At 43.8% G+C, this 25,000-nt stretch overlaps 1 protein-coding gene across 3 annotated transcripts in view; it reads right to left on the bottom strand.

The window, feature by feature from the left end:
- Positions 1–25,000, bottom strand: part of itga3b (integrin, alpha 3b) — a 71,499-nt gene that overhangs the window by 34,134 nt on the left and 12,365 nt on the right. For 2 of the 3 annotated variants that reach the window (XM_042081884.1, XM_042081885.1), the window contains exon 1: positions 23,766–24,332. The exons of the other annotated variant lie outside the window; for it this stretch is intronic. In XM_042081884.1, the coding sequence (XP_041937818.1) occupies positions 23,766–23,941 (176 nt within the window). In that variant the 5' untranslated portion in view covers positions 23,942–24,332. Of the gene's footprint in view, positions 1–23,765; positions 24,333–25,000 lie in introns of those variants that run through there. 3 annotated transcript variants of the gene reach the window in all.

Here is a 25,000-nt window from a genome sequence, read left to right as displayed (position 1 = left end):
AGCTGGAGTAATGGCAGGCCACCAGTGGCTCAGCAAGTTCTTTAATTCATCATGAAATCAATTCCCTGCAGTTTCAACTGAGCTCTCGCTCTGCTAGAGTCAAATTCACTTTTCTTTTCATTTGATAAAATGGAATCTTGGACAGCAGTAAACAGCGTAACCCTTATATGTCCAATTGACTTGGTGTCAGCACATGGTCTGACCTCCTGGCCTGTGTGGTGTGCGTGTGTATGTGTGTGTGTGTGTGTGTATGTGTGTGTGTGTGTGTGTGCAAGTGTGTGTATGTGTGTGTTACAGATGATCCAGAATGGAACAGTGGCAGAGTGGTCTTCAAAAAATAAATCAAAATCGCACTGGCTACTTGTAACTGCCCACCTCAAATTCACATCATTAATGCTTTGCCTCCAGTGCCACACCCCACCCACTTACCTGATGTTACCTGACCATATGCTACCACTTGACCGCTGTACTCCTTTAAAGAACACTGCTTGACCGCTACGCTCCTCTAAAGAACACTGCCTGCCACTGCCACCTAGACTGACGAGCCAGACCCACATTAAAATGTAGGGTCTGGGCACTCACCATTCGCTGTGCTCAGTCCGAGGGGCGGGATAATCGGTTGTCTTTCAAATTCCCTCTGCACACAATAGGACAGTGCTGAGTCTTATGCGTTTTCCCACCAGCGGAGCTAGTTGGCTAGTTCAAACTTTTGCCAACTTAAAACAAGCTTAACTCGTGTCACACTGTTGGCCAACAGCAACATCCATCTTCTTTGTTTTCAAGTAGCAGGGAATTCAAGCCAAAATGTTGCAACTCTGCCATCAATCATTATGTTAAGCCCGCCTAACGACTCTATGCACGATTTGATTGGCCTGATAGAAGTTTAATTTTTCGAGCTCACAAGCCAACGGAGAGTTGCTAGACTAGCCCTGGAAGCAAATGTAATTTGCTGCCGCTAGGGTGCGTCTAGATTTCTAGGCTAACCGCCACCCACACACTCACAGAAATCCAAACTATTCTCATCTGTAATTGCCCAATGATGGAACGCGCTACCAGTTCCTAGAACTTTCAAGAAGGTTGTTTTGTTTTTGTTTGTGTGGCTCCTCCCAGACACTGAAGACCCTAAACATGAGCTTTAAAACACCTGCTGGGAGGCGTGTCCATCGGCAACAAATAGGCTGCTCTTCCGCAGTCCCGGGTGAGCAGATGATTTTGAGCAGCAGCATTTTTGAATGTTAAAATGAACTCACTACCTTGTTTCGCATCTCAGTGTTCCCTGCTCTTATTTTGTTACAATATGGAGCCAGTTGTAACACTTGCCATGACCATTTTCTCTGTTTCTCTGTTTCTTCTTCTCTGTTATGGGTTATTCTGTCTCTCCCTCCTGTACACCCCTAGCCTGGGTTTTCCCATGTTGCCTTATGCGCGCGATTTTATTCACGCTGCTAGACAGCCTGGATTCTATGGACTTCGTTTTCACCTCAACGAAGGAACCAATCACAGAATGGAGGGAGGGCTGCAAGACGATGACGACACACCGAAGCCGTTATGAGCTACGTACATTTGATAGACATTCGTAGCGCCCAATAAACGGCTCTGGGCATTCGTAAACCACGTTTCAAATACGAGAAAATGAATGTCTAGTTCCCAGACCCCATCTCAATGAGATGAGGTCTGACGTTAGCCAGGCTAGTACATCCCTTGACTTGTTTCTGAATAGTCATGCTGTTTCTTAAGCAAGGTCTACTTACTGTTACACTATACCATGTCTCCTATTCACACTGCATCTTGATTGTTCTTTTTTGTAAATCACTTTGGACAACACAAGTCAGCTAAATGAATGCAATGTAAATGCAGTGATGTCTGCTACTGTATGTGTCATCTTGACCAGACATATGAAGAGTGGACATGAAGCTGCTTCTAAAGGTAGCATCTCATCTTCCACAGGGCATAAAACAAAACTTTTTTTTCCACGTTACTCTAAGTAATAACCCATCAGCTGTCAGTGACTTGATTCAGATTGACTGACAATTGATTGACAGAATAATTCCGTCCCCATTGCTTTGAGCCCGTTTCATATGATCAAACTTCTCAGGCAAATGAGGTGATTCTAAATTCTTTATCTCAATTGCCACCCAACCATACTTTACTAACCACCAGTGCACTGCTGTGGCTAAAGGAGAGAAAATGAGAGAGAGAAAAAGGGTGTAGAAGAGAAAGAGAGAGGGAAATAGGGAGAAAGAGTGGGAAGTGAAAGAGAAAGGGATAAAGACAGAAAGCTGGAGTGAGAGAATGAGAGAGCAGAAGAAGGAGAGAGAGAGAGAGAGAGAGAGAGAGAGAGAGAGAGAGAGAGAGCGTAAACAAAAACACACAAACACAGCATTCATTCAGGCCGTTTAGCAGAGCCATGAGGAATTGGAGCGTGCATTACTCAGCTAATCGCAAGCAGGGGAGCAGGGTCCAACTGCAGCAACAGCAACAAACCCTGACCCCGCCTGACCCTCACCTGGACCGCAACACACAAATACCAGCCACAGTGAGGAGTTCTACCATCAGTGCTAAAACATCAGATTGATTGCACTTAGAGTTCAACCAAAGCCCTTATCGGCAAGTCCCCGCACTGGGCAGCCATCTTGGTAACCCACTTTGGCCAGTTATCGGGCAGCTACTGTCCTATTCAAGTGAATGGGGAGACATACAAGAAGAGGTGGGATATATGTAGACAACTGCCATATTGGCGTTACCAACTAACCCCATGCATTTCTATGGAGGATTCTTTGAGTGCTGTGTCTCCTCATTAGAAAGTCACTCACACTAGCAACACACTAGCAGAGTGCAGCAGCGAGAAGCACCTGAACCAGCGTCACATAACTCTTGCGACACACAGCAGCACAGTTTCAATAGGAATTCAATGCCACTCAATAGACTGCATATACCTCCATACCACCACAAAGGGTTCTGCTTTATTCCGTCCTCCCAAACAAATCAACCAAGCAACCAACCAAACAACAAAAGACTGGTGAAGACATAGTCTCTGTGGCAGAGGACATAAACTAGGGCTAAGACTAAACTAAGATTACGTAACCGCGCACCTGCTACTGTGAAAAAGAATATAGTCTTAAGAGATTAACTTAATTTAACTGAAAAGTATAAATGCACACGATCACACCGCTCTATGGTTCTGGGGAGTAAATGCTATGCTACTACAGGTACATGCTAGCCTGGATACCAGACTCTCTGACTTCGGAGTACTGTAGGGAAATGAAATTGAGCGGAAGTACGTAGACAGCCGGAGCCAGGCTAGGTACATGCTGCAGCACATACAAATTAACTTGGTAGGTAAAATAATAGCTGGCATAATGACTGACAAATATCATCACCTCTTTGCCCAAAGTATTTGTTACACCAAATGTTGAGAGACATATCCTCTCATTCAGACAAAAAAAGGTTCATATCAACATCAACAGTGTGCTGTTGTTCTGTCAGTTTGACCCCTACAGATGACATTACAGACAATGAGAAACATGGAGGGACTGGTCACACAAAACACACAGAGGGAGCAAATACTTCCTCAAAGGAAGTGGGACACACACCCCATGACCTCTACTACAAGAGCAGATTACACACACACCTCTAACACAAGAATGGATTACACACCTCTACAACACAAGTGGATATAACACACACACACACACACACACACACACTTCTACAACAAGATCGGATAAAACACACTCGCACCTCTATACAACAAGTTGAAATGTTTTTCATTGTTGATATTTGGCTATATTTAGCTAATGTAGTGTTCATATACTGTAAATCTCTTCGTGTCTGCCAAACACCATAACTATAACCATAACCAGGAGTGGATACGACTGCAGGAGTAGCATCATATCCTCTGTGTCTGCCAAACGCCATAACTATAACCATAATCAGGAGTGGATAACGACTGCAGGAGCATCATATCCTCTGTGTCTGTACAGTCTGCAGAACAGCTCGTCTGGGCGCCTGGGCCACCACCGTGGCTTGGCAGCCCTCTCACCTGATGATGTTACACGTAATGAAGGGGGAGCTGTGTTCTGCAAATGCTCCGGTAGAACCAAGTGGTGATAGGCCCTCTGTTTGATGACCATACTTCTCTGTGTCTGTCTAGGTGTTGAAATTCAAGGGAGTACACACACTGATAGAAGTGTTGGTCAGCTTGGAATCTTTACTGGTGATGGCTCTCAGTCAAACAATCCTGAGGGAGTAGTCACACTGAAAATGCTGTTTGTCCTTCTTTGCTACCCATACAATCACTGATCCTAAGATACATAGGGAGTTGTGCAAGGGATGGAAGGCAAATAGAGAGAGAGAAAGAGAAAGAGAGAGAGAGAGAGAGAGAGAGAATGAGTGGTAATGAGAGAGAGTGATAGCCCCATACAATCATTGATCCTAAGATACACAAAGGTATCCGAGGTGTCCAAATACAGGAGGAGACAAATGAGGCTGAAACAATGGCTTCCTCATCTCCCACCGTAACACTGTAGCTATGGGGAGGCTGTTCCACTGTAACACTGTAGCTATGGGGATGGTGTTCCACTGTAACACTGTAACTATGGGGATGGTGTTCCACTGTAACACTGTAGCTATGGGGATGCCACTGTAACACTGTAGCTATGGGGATGGTGTTCCACTGTAACTCTGTAACTATGGGGATGGTGTTCCACTGTAACTATGGGCTGGCTATTCTGCTGTAACGCTGTAGCTATGGGCTGGCTGTAACACTGTAGCTATGGGGAGGCTGTTCCACTGTACCACTGTAGCTATGGGGAGGCTGTTCCACTGTAACACTGTAGCTATGGGGATGGTGTTCCACTGTAACACTGTAGCTATGGGGATGGTGTTCCACTGTAACACTGTAGCTATGGGGAGGCTGCTCAGTGTAAGGAATGTCTATCAGGGCATGTTGAAATTTGCCTTCCCTGGCACTCCCCTCCACAAAGCCCTAAACCAAACATTTGCTCTTCCCCTCCCTACATCCTACCATCCCTCCTTCTCTCTCTATCTCTCTATCTTCCCATGGGGAGGGTGCAGATCCCTCCCTCTCTCCTTCTCTCTCTCTCCCTCTCTCTCTCTTCCCATGAGGAGGGTGCAGATCCCTCCCTCTCTCCTTCTCTCTCTCTCCCTCTCTCTCTCTTCCCATGAGGAGGGTGCAGATCCCTCCCTCTCTCCTTCTCTCTCTCTCTCCCTCTTCCAATGGGGAGGGTGCACATGCTCTTTCGGTCAGTCAGTCAGACACTGCCTTTAGCCTTTACTGAGGGTCTATTCAGGTGTGATACCGCCACGAGTGAGTGTGCTTGTTCTTGCACTGAGGTCACTGAGTCATGTCTGAGGTTGAGTGCTTGTAAGATGACACACACACACACACACACAGACACACACACACACACACACACACACACACACACAAACAAACACACACACACACACATTTCTAAACTTCTCCTTGAAACCATCACCAATATAATTTGATGACACATGCGCACACATTCAGGCACTTTCTAATTACTTTCATTGGTACCACCTCTCTCTCTCTCTCTCACACACACACACACACATGCAAATACACACTAACATAGCAGACGGGAACACTACCTAACCAAGCTGAGCAGTTCCCTAGCCAAAACAGTTCCCTTTAAAGTGAGGCAGATAGACACAACCAGACACACAGACACAGACACACACACACACACACACACACACACACACACACACCTACACACTCACACACACCTACTGAGTCTAGAATAGCTTGGTCATGGGCCGCTGAGATCAGATTTGCACGGCCCTCATGTGCACTGTGTGGAGTGCTGAGTGCTGATTCCAGATTGCACTATTGTCCTCTGCCAAGAGACTCGGGGCTTTATGAATGAATGGGCATCTAGCGCCAACACATGGGCCCAGGCATGTGGATAGGCCTTCCACTGTGCAGGCTCAGCTGGTGCTGTACACAGCAGGCAATGTGATACATCCTGCCAGTGTGTGTGTGTGTGTGAGAGTGTGTGTGAGAGTGTGTGTGTGTGTGTGTGTGTGTGTGTGTGTGTGTGTGTGTGTCTGTGCCCACATGAGTGCATGGGCATACATGTGTAGGTAAGTGTACATAGTTGTGTGTGTGTGTGTGTGTGTGTGTGTGTGTGTGTATGTGTGTGAGTGAGTGAGTGAGTGTGTGTGGATCTGAGGTTACCAAAGTGTGTTTTTGAAATGGTACTTGGAAATGCACAGTGGTTCATTCAACATTCAAAAAGAATCATAATGGGCACCATAAAATAATCTTGAGATTTCAAATGACCTGTAGCAAATGCATGGCACTGGAATGGAAAGTCATATAAGAAACTCCTCTTGCCATTGATACAGCACACAGCACACACACACACACACACACACACACACACACTGTCACCGATACCCTACCCAAAGTGAATTACCTTATGGGGAAATGATTGAATTAGTTGATAACATTTACATCGAGGGACCTCAGCAACATCCCAGATGCTGCAAACACAAGTCATCAACCCTCCAAGCTGGACTACTCCTCTACCTTCCCCACTCCATCGTCTTATTGCATTACCTATTAGGACCAAAGAACAAGGGCCTTTAACTCACTTAGCATTTAACATTGATAGGATTAGGGCTCTGTAAAAGGGACAACAGGGAGTGATAGCTCTCTATTTGGTGCTTCACACTATATTTCACAGGGACCTGGTGCACCGGAGCGAGGCCTTCTGGGAAGACACGGCTCCGTTTCTGGCACGTTCTTCTTCTTCTGAGTTTTTTTCTCCCAAAGTCCCTGCAAGGGAAGTAGCTACTGTTCTACGATTCTATTGTTCTACTGTTTTACTGTTCTATGGTTCTACTTTTTAATTTATCCTTTATTCTACCAGGTGAGTCCCATTGATATCTTACCTGTCTTTTTCAAGGGAACCCTACTGTTCTACGGTTCTAGTGTTCTACGGTTCAACTTGTTTGCCCACTATCTGCATCCATTTGTGTCTCATGTAGGTTAGCTACTTAAAGAAGCACTATGCAACAATTTTAGCAAAAATTACCTTAATTATGCAGGTTGAGAGTTGTTCTGATGGTTCTACAACACTTTCTGGGTCGCTTGGTGGGTGCTTCGTTTCCCCCTATCACTTCTCCCGAATATGCAACTTTCTGTTCCCGGTCCGAAGAAAACCGGATGTGACTTAGTGGAAGTATCCAATCGCGCCTCGAAAATGTAGTCAGATTGTAGTTTCTAAGAAGACTGCAAAACGGACACCGACTTGGCTTTGTTACTGTTGAAATTGTAAGTAGCCTACCCTTGGGTGAACTTCGTTCTTGTAATGTGGTTTTTGTAAAGTCTCTTGAACAATGTTTGCTCGACCGTTTTATTGTTAGCCCCATGTGTGTTAAGCTTGGTTTTTTGATTGCTAGCTCGCTAGCTAGTGGGGGTTTAGCATAGCAGTCACTTGCTACCGAAGCTGCAGGGGGAGCTGTGTCGTGAAAAATGCGAGCCCAAATCAGGTGAAAACCCAGAAACAACGAAGGATTAACCAGACCTGCATAGTTCTTCTCGTCTCGTGGAGAGGGAAGGAAAGTGGTCACTGGGAACTAGATCATATTGGTCAGAGAGTCATATATACTATACATGCAGGTGCATCTTTGTTTTCATGCTTTGTTTCCAAAATCACAAAATTAGTGCATTTTTACCATCTTGAATTACATAATGCCATGCATTCCGTCATATATAACTATTCAGACTTTCACAGTTAAAACAATTTTAAAAAGTCTTGGTTATGCCCGTTACTGTCGGTGTTGATTCATTCTGTCCGAGGTCATTTCAGAGACGTCTGAAGGGGAGTATGGAGAAGATGTTCTGCTATTTTGGTATGACACAGAGACATGCCAGACTGTTTGAAGAACGGGTGCTGATAAGCAGAGAAGCACAAGACAACACCAGTCAAACAACAGCTGATAGATGCTGCCCTAGACGTAGCATCAATCAACAGCATACACACACACACACACACACACACACACACACACACACACACACACACACACACACACACATACACACACACTCTCTCTCTCTCTTGCTCTCTTTCAGATAAACACACACACAGACAGAGACACACATACACATACCCATACACACACACACACACGTACATGCACACACACGCACACACACACAGACACACACGTACATGCATACACACACACACACACACACACACACACACACACACACACACACACACACACACACACACACACACACACACAGACACACACACACACAGTGTAAATGTACTGTACATCAAGAGGCTGGTCCCCATTCAAATTCACTGAGGTGTGTTTGTTTGCATGTGATCACTCATCAACAGTGAGGGTATGAAACTGTATCAGACGCAGACAGCTTCCCAGACATAACATTCAAATAGTGAAGCCAAGCTTTGTAAAAATGAAAGATTATTATAATAAACTATTTGTTTACATATTATGTATCATTCCAGACTCTCAGGATATAAGCAGAAGAGATCACAAAGAAGGGAACGAAATCATTCTTAGAAATCCTACGAGCCAAGTATTACATCGCAAAGCTATATATCACATTCTATCTCTGTGTGTTATCACTCTCCACTGAGGTTAGTTGTATAGACCAGCAGAGAGAAAGATAGACATGGAGAGAGAAAGAAAGATGGAGGGGGAGATGAGTAGAGAGAGAGAGAGAGAGAGAGAGAGAGAGAGGGCGGGCGTGCATGTGTGTGTGTGTGTGCGTGGGAGGGGGGGGTTGTTGACATTGGATGGTTGTCTAGTGGCACATTTCACATTGCTCTGTTGCTGGGCTGTGACCTCAACACTGCCAGACAGTCAGACGTGCCACCTGTAGAACCGCATATACAGAGGAAAACAAACAGACCGAACCAGGCAGCTACAAGCGCAACTTACAGTACCACATGTGACTGTGTACCGAGCAGTCCTAAAAGACATTACAGAAAGGAGTATTGGGAAATGTTGGGAAATGATCGTTCTAAAGAATATCTGGGTTCATTGAATTCAACATAGAATTTTAGAACCTTCAATTGTTGCGGAACTTAGAATGTTCAAAAACCTATACCTTAAAGGTTAACATATCTTTTGATCCTTTCTAGCACATTCATTTTTGGTGTGATTTGTAGATACGACAATTTATATCCTTTTCAACTTCAGAAGCATCAAAACTGCAAGTTCAGAGAGGGGAATATTCCGTGACGTACAGTGAAAGGGCATGCTTGCATGAAAATGCATGTTGTCTTTTCACGCACAGTGCATGTTTGCATATGTGCGTGTGTATGTTTGAGTGTATGTGTGAGTGTGTGTGTGTGTGTGTGTGTGAGTGTGTGTGTGTGTGTGTGTGTGTGTGTGTGTGTATGTGTGTGTGTGTGTGTGTGTGTGTGTGTGTGTGTGTGTGTGTGTGTGTGTGTGTGTGGAGACACAAATCTGTCACTGGCTCATCTCAGTGAGGCAAACATCCTGCACGAAGCCATCCTCCATTAGAGAGAAATAAGGGTGTCCCATTTACTTCCTGATGCTTCATGCTTTAAACACAGTCAACAAATGCAAGCCAGGACATACACAGTTAAACCCCAAATTATCCAGGCCCATGCCAAATTACCATTTATAGTGATTTTTTTATTTCACCCATAGCTTTCCTCAGCCTGAAAATGACTTAAAAAGATTATATATTGTGCTGTGTTGAGATATGTAATTAAAAAGAAAAAAAATGGTTCCGGTGTTTTCTCTGGGAGGAAAATAAGAAATTAGATTAAAACAAGATTTAGTATAGGTAAGAATAGTCAAGGGTTTAACTGATCATATTCATAAAACCCCGTCTGCTCACCTGTCTGAACACAGTGCTATTAACTCACAACACTACAATAATGGTAATGATACACCACCAAAGAAATAAAGATCTGTTTAGAGAAGTGGTCAAGTTTATTTGAAGCAACACAAAGTAGGCTACACTCAGTGTATTGAGAGTACAGTGCTGGGAAGTAACGTAATACATATATTCCAGATTACGTATTTAAAATACAAAATATGAGAAACTGTATTTAAGTACAGTTCCAATTTAAGTGGAAAGAAACTAGCAATAAACAGCATCAACAGTCAGGAAACAATGTATGTGGGTCTACCTTTGCTGTAAATAAATTACTACATTTTTCCAATGGCATTCTTTGACGTTTGCAGGTGTTGCTGCTTCTGTTTATCACAATAAGTTTCGGTTTTGTTTTCTCGTCGCTGATTGGCCTGACATTTTGGTAACACTTTACTTTACAGTATCGACATGAGTGACATTACACTGTCATGACACATGAAACCTAATCCTAACTTCTAACCCTAATCCTAACCCTAACTCTAACCCTAACCCTAATCCTAACCCTAACTTGTTATGACAAAAACCGAATGTCACTTAATAACAGAAGCGTTATGTCATAAACGTTTATGACTTGATATCGACATGAGTGACAGTGTCATGTCACTCATGTCGATACTGTCAAGCGTTACACTGTGAAGTGTAACCAACATTTTTCTTGTCTGAGGGAAAGGGTTATGAACTATGGTGTTCCAGACTAGATCTCCCTGAAAGAAGATCTAGGTGGGCGAGCCAGGGCTAGGTCTTACGACCTCACATACAGTAACTGTTTTTTCCACTTCAACTACTAATAAAATATAAGTTAATACAATGCTGATGTACTGTAATCCTAAGTATTCAAAATACGTATTCAAAATACTCACTTTGAGTAATCTATCGGAATACGTTACAAAATACATTTTAATGCATGTATTCAGTAATCTGTAGTGGAATACATTTTAAAAGTAACCTTCACAACACTGAGAGTATGTGTGAGGTTGCACACATTCTTATCTGTGAGCCTAGAGGAGAGATTGACCAGGGGGTTGAAGATAAACAGAAAAAGCTTTGAAGGGGACAGGTGTGATACTTATCACAGGTCAGCAAACACGTCACACCACGTCCTCAGACCGACACTAAGCAGTGGTCTGATTTTATAAAAGATGAAAAAACACTTTAGTCTGTCGGTGAGATAGACGAAGAAATAAGAAGGACTCATGAAAGACTTGAACCAGGCGTAAACGTCAAAAAGAAGTCTTTCAAATGTACACATTATTATATACATTTAAAATAGAATCAACAACACTTACACATTATTTAATTTGACATGAATGTGGAAATGATGGGTGTCAGTTACAGATAGTTGACTAGACAGTGGAGGTCAAGGCATGTAGTTTACAAAGGTTCAGAGATAATAACATCTATCAACAACACTAAATACACAATGCTGAATTTCATTGGTACTGGCTGGGAGTCTATCACATGACTGTGACCCACTTCCTGTGTCTCTATTGTCCAGCTGCTGACGGATCACAAGCAGCTGAATGCCCAATGGAAGTGGGACGGAAGAGAAGGGGTTTGCATGAAGCGTACTGGGTGGTGTTTTTTGTCACTGATATAAGAAAAATCACATCTATCCTCCAAGACAGGACTGGGGTGTCTCTCTTACGCACCCTTATTTGTCTCTGACCTGACCTCTGCGAAACGTCCGCAAACACCTGTCAAGATGACATACGCAGCCTGGCAACCAGTGAATCTCTAACCCTGATCCCAACGCACCCCCCCACATCACCCGCCCCAGGCTTCCTTATCTTTACGACCCCTGGCTCCTGGCTCTACAGACCTGAACGAGGCCCCTCTTTGCTCACTTAACTCCCTGGCGCTTGTGAGTCTTGCCCCCCGCCAGCTACCCAGCAACGTCTCACTTCCTCTGCGGGGGCTTATAAAAGTGTGGAATTTACAGCATCTAACCCTGAGTTTATCGCACACCCATCTATATGGAGCCAATGGCTGTCTTTTTAGCTGTTTTAGGGTCAGCAAGGTTCTGTGGATGGGGGTGGGCACTTCATTTGACTGACAGCTGAACAGGCCAATGGGGACTGGCGCAGAAAAGTGTCCAGAAACAATTTTTAATCGTGATGGACAAAGTATTTAGATTAACAAGCTAAACATTACTGAGTCATTTCGTTTTTTGCATGTCTCCGTAATGGTGGTAGTACTGTAAGCAGTTGTCCAGTCACATGTTGAAACCTCAAGTGCTCTCTTTCACACAGTCAACACTGCAGTCGGTCAGGTGATTAGTAGCTTGACAAATTAAGGCTGACGAAGCAGGACTAAGCCAAGTGGAACACACAAAAAAAAACTCCCAGAGGACTATAAGCATTCCAGCTTCACCAAACGTGCTGAAAGATGGGCCGGCCTCGTGGAGCAGCAGTGTCACAGGATCACCTTACAGCTCAGGCCAGAGACGGAGACGGGATGATCTGAGGGGAACTAGCAGCACCTCCACCCAGGGTGTGAGGGGAGGGGGCTGATACCATCGCTCACTGTCTGGACATAATCTGGGCAAAAACCATCCCCCTTGTAAATCCACCGTCTCTTGTGGATTAATGGTAGTTGTTGCCAAATCATGAAGTGCTGATTAATGATAATAATTTGTGGTAGTTGTTGCCTAATCGTGAACTGACAATTGATGATCATTTGTGGTAGTTGTTGCCTAATGGTGAACTAAGGAGGTAGCTGGTAGGCCAACCTTCTTGATCTTTTCAAACACCACTCCACCCCATAGCAACCTCCAACACTACCCCACCCCACCCCATAGCAACCTCCAACACTACCCCACCCCACCCCATAGCAACCTTCAACACTACCCCACCCCACCCCCATGTCCATTTTCAGTCTCCCGCCCCAAGAGGACTTCTGAGTAGCCTCTTATTCATCATAGTGCCTTCCCTCCTTTAATCTTCATCCCTACACACCCCACCCCACCCGACCCCGTCCACCAGCGGCCAACAAAGGGACCGCGCCCCTGATCGGCATGGCCACGGTTGCCGTGGGAAGCTCTGCTTCAGCAGACCTGCACGATGATGGCCCGTCTGGGTCTCTCCTCAGTGGAGCTCGGACAGAGGGGCCCTCCAGCTCCTGCTGGGCTTCTCTGTGGAAGACCCTTACAGCCTGACAGCAGCTTTAATGACATGGGATGGAGGATGTGTGTGTGTGTGTGTGTGTGTGTGTGTGTGGGATGGAGGAAGGGGCGAGGGAGGGGTGTCATGAATGACCCTGCGCTGAAGCACTTAGAGAAGGGATATAGAATATATATGAAATTCAAAAAGCACCACAGGGGTATGTGGTGATTATGGTTCATGTATAGTCAAGGAAAGATGTGAGATAGTGAGGTGTGTGTGTGTGTGTGTGTGTGTGTGTGTGTTTGTGTGTGTGTGTGCGTGGCAGGGGGGATTCAAGACAAAAACCTCAGACGTGAAGAGACCATGTAGACCACCACTGTATGTAATCAGGGCACGGTAATGGATTTTTCTGACCGGCTTCAACCAGGTATACGGTGCAGGCACAAAACGCACCCACAGGCAACACCTGTTGTCCGCGGGCAGTGCACAGACCCTTTGTGTGTCTGTGTTCCACCGTTCTCCTCTGAAGATGGATCAGAGCTGCCCGCTCCAAAGCCCTCTGTTTGAGGCCACGGCTGGCTACTTCACAGAGACCAGGGGGAAAAAAGTATCCCAGAGTCCAGCTGCTTTTGAAAGGTCTGGGCTGTTACGACAATAATGAATAGACGGGAGTTGGAATGAGGCCAGGGCTGAGAAAGCTCTCACACACAGCTGGTCAGAGGGATGTTTCAAACTCCCTGAAGTTTTTTTTTTTTTTTTCATTTGGAACCGGTTATTTTTCCAACATTTGTTCAGCCTCATTCAACACTTTCAAAAATAAGCATGCCACCACCACATCACAACATTTTTACAAACCTGCTTCTTCCTAATTAACTTTAGATTGTACTCAGGATGAGCGATCAGCTAGAATTCTATGCATTATCTTCAAAGGAGATTCAACTCGAGATTACGAAAAATTTGCAGTGTCATTTGTTATACTGTACACACACGCACGCGCGCACACACACAGACACACAGATCTCATGTTACGTGCATGCATTCTGCATTTTCAGCATCATATTTCTCCTGGGTGTTTCAAAGACAGTATATAGGCAGAGGTGGGCACAAATACATCAAAAACTATTTTGTTACAAACTACAAATACTGGCTCATAAAATATAACAAAATAAAATACAAAATACTGATGTGAAAAATGTATTTCATTAAAATACAAGTAATTAGTAATTTGAAAATACAAAAATACACTCACAATAATCATGGTATACCAACTTTTAAAAGAAACTACAAGGCATATTATTGAAAACATATCCCCAAGAGACATGCTATTTTCTGATTGGCTGGCAGAGGTTGAGTAATTCTGTATATTGGGGGTCCTATGAAGTAGATCTGGTAAAATAAATGAATAAGCGTCCCATATCAATAAACGACTGATGATTGAACTGACAACAAGCAGGCTTTGCAAAAGTGGAATCAACTGTAACAAAGCAAACTACTGGTGGAAAAACACACACCAACCAGTTTACTTCAAGACCAAATTAGCACTCTGGGAAAAAAAAACTTGATCCAAGGAAACACACTGAGACGAAAGTAGCTGTTGAACTGTCAATACTACAAAGTGACACAGCCTGAATAACACCAATGCAACACTGAGCAGTAGAGTGAATGTATATTCTGCAGAATATTTAACCCAATTTAAGATCTGCGCAAAATCTGAGGCTGGAGCAGCTGATGTCTTGGCAAATCAATAAGGGATCTTACTTTGCTTAATTTTCTTGTTAACCAAATATATCCATGAAGCTATGGTCACAACCCCAACAACTGTCCGCAACTACCATATTCTTCAGTCCGCAACTACCAAACAGCTATCAGCAAAACAAACATAAAAACCTGAGATATAAGCTAAGTAAAGAGCTGACTGACAGACTGCTAGTTAGTAAAAACCCTGAGTTTTGTCAAATAAATAGCTGATGGACAGACAAAATGTTTCTCTGACCACAAACACTTGTTAACTGAACTGCATTTCCCTTTTGTGCTAGAAATGCATGCCTATTGCCTACATACACTGTACATGACTCGCAACATAGGGGACAAACAGTATAACATCCTGTAAGTTGTCCCAATATACAGAATTATTTACAGGTGCAAAAAACATATACACATACAGCAAACATCTCCTCACTATCCGCTAGCTGCCTGTTCCCTGAACACATTGTGAAAAAAACGCAGTCTCTGTAACAGCCCAGGCTCCACAAACGGCAACAAAAACAAACTGGTGCAGCCTGCATCACAAAACATAACAAACAGTGTTCCAGCCAATAACAGACGAGATGCACGTTTAGGAGAGTTTCAATTGGAGCTGAATATTGGGAATTGTCCAATGGGTATCACCGGGCACCCTCCCTATTCTTATTGAGTAACCCCCTACGCAACAAGAAACAGCAAAGAAAAAAAAACTTTAACCGACAAAACCAGGTTCACCAAGATGCTGGCCTTTGGCTCCCGGACTATGATAAGCATAGCTTATTGGCATGGCTATAGGTAGTATATTTAACTGAATTATGAAATTTTGGCTTAGCCTATTTGAGAAAAAAATGACAGATTTTTCACAAGTATTTAAGTATTTGAAATACTCGAAATACAACCCCTCTACATATTTTGTTACAAAGTACATTTGATTTTTTCCAATCCTGCAAAATACAAATTACAAAATACTCTAAAGTAATTAAATATGTATTTAAAATACATATAATTAAAATAATGCCCATGTCTATATATATAGGGCCTAACTGGCTTCAAGTCACACTGTGCCTGAGATCGCAGAGGTCAAGACAAGAAATAAAATGGCATTGTCAAGACAAGCGAGTCAAAGACGAGTCGAGATGAGTGAGTCAAAAGCAAAATGTTAGACAGTAGTAATGTTACGCTCTGCTGAAGTCAAATACAGAGGTGGCAGCGTAATGACGTGGTAGCGTAGTAACTCCCGAAGACCCAGCTCTTCAGAAAACATCTCCTCTCGTAGCACTACTTACAACTAGTCTTGCTGATCCTAGGACTTACCACCTCACTAGAACGGACACTCGACTGAAACAGCACTCACTGATGCACTTATTCTTATTGTACTCTACCTTTTTTAAATTGTCCTAGAATTGTTGAGAGAATTGCTTTAAAAAGCTTAAATGTGTCAGCCAAATGTAATGTAATGTTATGTAATGTGACGGACTGGCTAGCATGCAGTAGCCTGAAAAGTTTAGGTTCAATACCTGGTTTCCACCGTAGTGCCCTTGAGCAAGACACTTAACCCAGAGTTGCTCCGGGGACAATGGTAATATAATTGTAACAATTGATTGACATGTGTAAGTTGCTTTGGATAAAAGTGTCTTCTAAATAAATAAATGTAAACACAGGAAAGAAACTGACTAATGTTCTACTAGTCGTAGAAGTGTAGTAGAAGAAGAAAGGGATAGAGGAAGAGAAGGTTAGAGGAGGGACGGGGGGAAGGGGGGAGGAGAGGAGGAAGGGCGTGCATGTTAGGTGTGTTGGGTTGTTAGAATTGAGACAGACACGCAGACAGAAAGACAGGCAGAGGGAGAGAAAACGAGACAGACATACACAAATAGACGGCCAGACACAGAACAAGGTGAAAACACACAGACAAACAGACATCCAGACAAACAGAGAGAGAGAGAGAGAGAGAGAGAGAGAGAGAGAGAGAGAGAGAGAGAGAGAGAGGAGGGGGGTTGTTAGAGGGAGCAAGAGAGAGAGAGACATAAAGACAGAGAGAGGGAGGGAGGGAGAGGTGTTGTGAGAGAGCAAGAAGAAAGTAGACAGACAAAGAGAGAGAAAGAGAGGCAGAGAGAGAATGAAACAAAGAGACACAGAGAAGGAGAAGGAAGGAGAGAGAGAGCAAGAGAGAGAAAGACAAAGAGAGGAGAGGTAGAAACCCCCATCTGATTAAAAGGCTGAATGCAGTGTTGGCTTGCAGCCTCGGCCTGGCTGCAGAGAGCTCAGCACCAGCCTGCCTCCCCGGCCGTGACTCAGTTCCTAATGAAATGCCCTTCACTCACTCCTGCCTCAACGCACATCGATTGGCCTCTCCGTCTCCGCAACGGCCACGTTCAACTTCATCATGTCTAGTCAAGCCATCAAGCCCTGAAGTTCATCAAGCCCTGAAGTTCATCAAGTCTGAAGTTCATCGAGTCTGAAGTTCATCAAGTCTGAAGTTCATCAAGTCCGCATCTGAAAGTGGACTGTGGAGTTTGGTGCCAAATGCTGCCAAACTCCGAAACGCTTCTAGAGCTGAAACGAGGTTGGAATTCTAAATGGGCACAACTGTGGTCAGATTCGTTTCATACTCTGTGTGTCACATTTGTTGTTAGAGTATTTTCCGTGTGTATTCAGCAACAGCACTTAACTTCTTTAGAAAAAAAAAACACGAAGAACATAAACGTCACATGAACATGGTGTGTGTGCAGTGTGCATGAGCATAGCTGACGGCATAAAATTGTGTGTGTGGCTATTGGGAGCTCTATAGTGTGTGATTCAGGAGAGGAGGTGAGAGTTGGTTTGTTTGTGTGTCTTTGTCTTGCGTATATTTGTTTGTGACACACACACACACACACACACACACACACACACAGAGACACAGACACACAGACACAGACACAGACACAGACACACACACACACTACTGAGTTCCTAATGATAGTGTGGCAGAAGCATATCTCCCCCCCCCACACACAATCCCTCATCCCCTCTCTCTATTCCCCAATGCCACCCCACACACACATACACACATCGACTCACCCCCCAAGCACAAACACACTCGTACACACACACCCTTTCTTAGTCCTGTCCCAACCTGTAACCTGGCAGGTTAGTTGTGTGTGGAGGGATGAAGCATTCCTGGGATTCCGTGGGGTCAGGGGGCCCCTAACCGGCCAATAGGAACAGAGCAGCCAGACTGCTGAGGGTCTCGAGCAGTCACACACACACACACACACACACAAACACACACACAGCACCCTGATCAAAGAGAAGGACAAAAGAGGGTGTGTATCTGTGTGTGTGTGGATATGTGTGTGTGCATATGTGTGTGTGTGTGCATGAATGCGGAGAGGAGGATATGTCCCCATGGTCTACCTGCATGTTCTTTATTAAAGCATGTGTTGTGCTTGTGTGTGTGTGCTTGAGTGTGCTTGAGTGTGTGTGTGTGTGTGTGTGTGTTTGTGCTTGTGTGTGTGTGTGTGTGTGTGCACATGAGTGTGGAGAAGAGGATATGTCCCCGTGGTCTACCTGTATGTTCTTTATTAAAGCATGTGTTGTGTCTTGACCTCCACATCCTTCACACACCAGCGCTTGATTCCACCCCCCCCCCACACACACACACACACCCCTCCTCGCTCTTCCTCATCACATCCATCATCCATCGTTAATCCTCTTAAAACATCCACTCCTCTTCCTCATCTTCCCTTCACACACTCTTTCCTACACGCTCTCCAGTCGTGGCCCTGTCATATAATCCTACACGAGGCATTCCTGCTTGAACAGCCTGAGCAGTCTTTTAAACGAATGCTGTTTATACGTGTTTTGACTGGAAACGGCCATCCCTCGTGCATTTTTCACATACTCTCGTATGTGGTCTTTACTGTGGTCAAATCATGGGGAGAAACGCAGTAAAGGATCGAGGCCTCTTTGCAGTGAGTTTGTGCAGACGCAACGGTTTCTTAGCTCACTAAACCCCAGAGAGGCGATCCGTGCGGAGCTTAAGAACGTTGTTCTCCTCTCGTACTGAGTGGAGAGCCAATAAGGCTGATTCTGAAGTGGCAGACTCTCGCGTTTCCCAGGAAACGCACGAGTAAGTGGTAAAAAAAACGCGACAGGGTTCTGCGTACCATCAATGCCAGGAGATGTGCGGCTGCGTGACTACAGAACAAACACATCACACACGAGTCTGCATAACTTCAAACCGACGCAATCTGAACTCGCGCCTCGCTCTTTGTACCGCGAAACCATCTCCAGATTTGATGTCGCCACGTTCGGTCGAGTCCACATCTTTCTCATGTGTTTCCATGTCCCCCCTAATTAAGAGCGTCTAACTGCCTCCTCACCCCAAGGCAAAGCCACATTGGTCTCTGTGGATGTGTTTCTGGTTTGCCATATCTTAAAGCATCACTCCCACAGACTGTCAGGAGTCATTAAACATTCATCCAGGGAGCACCAGTGAGTGATGCAATCGATGTGTAAATGAAGAGAACTTAACCTCACTGTTTGAATTCTTAAGTGATACTATAGGCCAGTGCTCAAACTTTTTCAGACCAAGGACAACTTGACCAATAAACAAAAAACCTCACGGACCACCTAACTCCTTAAATATCCAGAAAACAAAAAACATAGGCCTACTTCGACAGTATATTACACAACCATTTTTATCAAGCCTTTGCACCTTGCTTGTTGATTTCCTTCTAACTAACCCTGTCTTGACAGTTTGATGCTTTAGTTTTGTTACTAGGAAGCTATTCGTACTCCACATTCTCTTTCAAAGGTCACGCTGATAATTTTTGACGTAAATTAAAAGTGTAAACTGGCGTAGCCGCACAGGCAACGTTGCAAAACTGCTGGACTCGTTAAACTCTGTCAGGACTCAGGACTATTAACAGTTCAAAATAACTGTAATATTATTTGAATTTACATAGTTGGTTCAATATTGCAAACGACTTATCTATGTGACTTGTCACTTTGCACAGGCAGTTTAAGAAACATTGCTAAACACAGAGATGTGTTAAAAACAACGCAAGTTGAGTGTAGATCCTGAATGGCATTTGCAAGTATGAAAAACTACTATTTTCTTACACAGGCCAGGCGCTGAAAAAGGGACTTTGTTTTCACAAAGTAGCTCAAGCGAGCGAGCTGGAAAAACCCTTAACATGTTCTTTCAAAAACACAGGAAGGAGGTGTGTAATAATTATCAACAATTATCAACAACCTTTTCACCAGTCATATACTGTGCCTTTATTCAGCTGTCTGATAGACTGTACATTTAATCAGTAGAGCTTAAGAGAGACGGATAGAGCATCCCCACAGAACTGTTGGGGATCTGTGAGAGGGGGGGCAGGGGGCTTGGCTTTCATATTCTCTCACCCCCCAATCCCCTCACACACACACACTCAATTCCCACACCACTATAGTTACAGCCAACAAGTCGTGTGAGGTTTCTTTTGATGCATGGAGAAAAAGTCTCTCGTTAACAACTTGCGTCTTTCTCTGTGACTGTAGAGCTGTAAAATGCAGGGAATCCTAATTTGATTCAGACCTTCAAAACATGCTGACAGCAGGAATGTAAAATAAAAACTCAATGATGAGGCATTCCTGTGGGTTTAAACCCATTTGGTGGCACTCATCTGTGCTGCCACTGAGATCTAAATTCTCTGTAAAAAGAGGGTTCTCCTTGCTCATCCTCATAAGAAGAAAACCCCCATGATGTTCTAAAGAGTACTGTTGAAGATCTAGCACCCTTGAACATGCTTTATAAAGATCCTTATTAGAGGCTAAAATACAGCACATACTTCTGCTCTTCTCTCTTTACTGTTCTCATATTTGTTCCTCATTCTTTTCCTTGCATTCTTTTATTTTACTTTCTATTATATTCTTATCCCCCCCCCCCCCCCTACACACACACACACACACACACACACACACACACACACACTTACTCTGGAGGGTCCCCTTAGAAAGATGAGCCATCTCTCACCCTCACCATGTGTCTCCTTCTCCGTCCATCTTTCTCTAAGGTTACGCAGACTGACCTGACGTCAGTCTCCCAGTGGAGTTAGCGTACGGCTGCTGTATCGACCCCTGGTCATCTGTGCCCTGATCAACTGACCCACTCTCTCTCACTCATCTCAAACAGACCCCTCTCATTAACACAGCGCTCAGAGCACACAGCTCTGATTTGACCCGACTTTGCCACATTTTATACTTATTTAATAATGATTTAATAATATATTATTATTATTTTGATTTATATTTCATATTTGATGGATCAAGTGAAGGATGATAAAGAGTAATATATCAGACTACAACACACTACAGACAGACACAACACGTTTCCCTGACAGATTTCATTAACACGGAAAGTGCAAAACAGTCCGATCATCAACACCACTTTCTCACATCAAAATTCAATCAATGGGATCTAAGTTGCTGGTGTGAAATAATATGTAGTAATATGCATTTATTCATTCTGACCAGGTCTGAACCAAAGATCTTAGAGCGGAGCAAGATAGCTTTGTTACACATAGCGCTCTAGAATCTTTAATTGGATCCGAGCCAGAGAGTCTCCAAGCTACATCTTGTTTAATAGACCTGAACACTAAACGTGGCTTTTTGTTATGCATGTTGTGGAGCTTTCCTGTTGTGGTATTTGGTTCAAAGCTGAACACCATTGCAGACACAAATTATACGTTGTCAGGGAGAGTTAGCTAAGCAAGCATAAGTAAAGGACCAGTGTTTAATTTCCTCATTCTTCCATTCATTCATTCATTCATGAAACCAACACAATGGATTCTCCACAGCAATGTTAATAAACCTCAGTGATGATTGTAAGGATCGTTTTGGTATATGGTTGGTCTGACTCTGGTGTCTAAACCACAGTGATATGTTGAGTATAAGCTGTCGAAATGCTGGTGTGTGCTTGCTTGTATTGTCCACAGCCTAAGAGAAGGAATGTCCGTCCCAACAAACGTCAGACTTTCTATTGACAAAACACTTTGACTTGTGACTTGTGTGAAACCTAACTAAATCAAATATTTCTACTGGTCCAAAGGACTACTTTCTGGCCACTGGTGTCTATGTTGTAGGCTACCTGTGTAATCAATGTCTTATGGAGTTATCAGGTGAACAATGCTTATGAATAGCATGAATATTCCATCACACTTTAAAGGTAAAATCCATGAATATAATCCTTTCAATTTGTCATTGAATCCAACAGTTTTCCCCATGCAGTCACGTTCCACGCAAACTTTTTGTTTGTACAATGTGTGCAGTCATAAAGACTCCCAGTGTTTGTGTACAAACGTGGCTCTTTCAAATGGGAAACAAACAAAACTTCTTGAACCGATCTGCACACTACTCCTACTACAACCTTTCACTTGAATCGAGGACTAAATGTGACCCCACTAGTCTGGTCAGTGCCACAGCATTAAGGTCATGTCCCTTTTTCCTTCCTCTCCCTAAAGTGACCAGCAGTGATTGGAGTCTTTTCCTCCTACACAACAAAGTAGCCTACAGACAAACAAACTGGCTGCTAGAATTTGCGTATGCCTTTGAAGTGACTTCAAATGCAAGAGGATGATCAAGTCCCATCTTAATTGGACACAGGAAATCCCAAATAAGGGAGGAGAGAGTGGGGGAGGACGAGCGAGAGAGAGAGTAGAGGAGGTAAGGAGGAAGCCATGATCTTAGATTGGTATGTGTGATCAGCATGACATTCTGAAATGACTGAAGGCTAATGACTATGTGTGCATCATACCGTGCTATACAGCTTATCCTATATACATTTCCTTTGTGTTACAAATACTATGCCATGTTAAATTGCTTTGTAAATAGAGGTGGAGGAAATTACAGACCAGCGCTCATTTAGACTCTCAGGGTAGGGTGGGCTAATTTAGTCGAGACTGAACAAGAGAACCGAGAACAAAACGCACCGTTAAAGTTAAGCTATGTACCCTATGCAGACTGTAAGCATTAAATACATAACATATTTCAATGTCCTCATAGTAAAATCATGCTTTAAAGAACCTGGATGCGTTATAGAGATGAAGAGTCTATATGAAGACGAGGAGAAAGGGGCTTTCCCCCTGGGGATATCACAACCACCACACCAGACAGCGTTTACCTGAGACATGGCAGTGCATCTAAAGCCTATAGGCTATATTATAGCCTGCAGACGACGCAGATGGACCAGTTTGCCCATTCAAACTCGTGAGAGACTCCTTACTTCCCGCCCCGCTACAGATTACGCCTTAAGGGCACGTTTTCCCCTACATGTGGGTACAGCGCACACCACACCACACGGCCCACCTGTTTCACCTGGAGCTACAGGTAGACGAAAAGCCAAGCCCATTTTTTCGTGCACTTAACAGCCCAAGAAGCAGTTTTGGCTTGAAGTCTAAAACAACCCATTCAAACTGCAAATCGTCTGCTACCTAAAAGCAACAGGATTAAAAGACTTTCGTCTTGTTTTATTTAGCTCTACACGCAGAGTTCTACTTCGCACAAATGTTGACACAGTAACAAGCTGCTATATCTCCCCAATGTAAATCTAAAAGTAGGTAATTAGGGATGTATTAACCCAATCTGCACCTCAACGAGTGGTGGAACTGGTGCTATTGTGTCTAAATAAAAAACACACATATAACACGTTAAACGCAACCTCCGGGGGTAGCCTATGCTACAACAGCTGTTGCAAAAGTCCATTCTGCACCACTCCACGCCGAGAGCGTTTACTTAAAATGACTACAGAACAGGTAGGGGACGAACAGGTAGCATACAATTACTCTTACTTTGTGTCTTCCATAACTTATTTGGAATGATGACACAATTTTAGGTAGACCGCATATCTTGTCTTATGAAACACATTACATTAAACATGGTTACTGATGATAATGTTGATGATAATGTAAATATCGTGAGTCTGTGCGGTGTGTGCGTTATTTACTTACATGTATTGTTTGGATTTTTGCGTCTGCTTGTGTTGCGCGACGGAAAATCCAAATAAACTGTCTTTGGTTTTGCCTTCTTTGATTACAGGAAATCGAACATCAATGTTAAATCCGTAGCCTGTCTGAGTCGTAGAAAACAGTGCCAAAAAGCACAAGTGCAATGTACGTGTAGCCATGTTTATCCCTGTCTATGAAAAGAATTGCTCCTCATGCGATGCGGTCGAATAGGCTTTACTACATGCGCTCCATAGGGGGGAAATGACCCTCTCCTTTCACTCTCGCCAACAGAGAGTGTCTAGGTGTTCGTGTTTGTTCTTTCTCCCCCTCTCATCTCCTCCACACCCATTCCAGGCTTCTTCCAATGAGTCTGTGTGAATTCCAACATGCTCCCCCAAAGAGTTTTTACCGCTCCTTCCGGGATGTACAACACGCATAAATATTCAATGACTTGACAGTGTTTCCACAGGAATATATGGCTAGCCACGGTAGTCCGATATAAAACAGGTCGCAACACTTTGAACGATTGGTTGCGTGAATTCTCTCTCTCTCTCTCTCTCTCTCTCTCTCAGCCCCTCTCTCCCTGCACAGACCCCTTGCGCGTGCACAAAGCCTAGGCACATACCCTGCAGTTCCACCTGTTGCGTTTTTTTCTCTTTGACGCAGTCAGTAGGCTACCACAAAATGATTCATATTTCAGTTTATATTAATTTTCATGCCACTGATTTACCTCATTCATCCAATCAAAAATCTCGTTTGAAATATATGTTTTACACGAATTTGTCCTGCATTATGGTATCAGCCCAAATTATAGTTAATTACATCATATAGCCTATGCGCATTAAAATAGCCACTTCACATAATTTCATAATTCACGTTATTTAAAAGGCTAAATAAAAGGCTAAATACAAGTTCAGTGAATGTCTGGACCTGTGCATTCAACCTGCCGTTGCCACCTACTTGCCAGTAAAAATCAGTCCCAGTTCCTCCGATTATAGGAGGATTATAGACAGGGGCGCTCCACAGAGCCCCTCGTGGCCTCTCGTGCAACATGCAGTAAGAAACTGACTGCATCTCACGCACGCAGACGTTGGCACCAGCAGGCTGATGAGATAGCCTACAACAACACACTGTGTCAACCTTCTCAATCAAACGATCTCTTCTATTACATACGACAGACAGTATACATTAGGCCTGAAACAGCACAACGCAGACCTGGAGATGGAGGCTCAGACAGA

This window comes from Alosa sapidissima, chromosome 24 (genome assembly GCF_018492685.1).
Source record: "Alosa sapidissima isolate fAloSap1 chromosome 24, fAloSap1.pri, whole genome shotgun sequence".
NCBI classification, from domain to species: domain Eukaryota; kingdom Metazoa; phylum Chordata; class Actinopteri; order Clupeiformes; family Clupeidae; genus Alosa; species Alosa sapidissima.
Note: the sequence above shows the minus strand (reverse complement) of the source record. Positions and strands in the feature narration are given on the sequence as shown.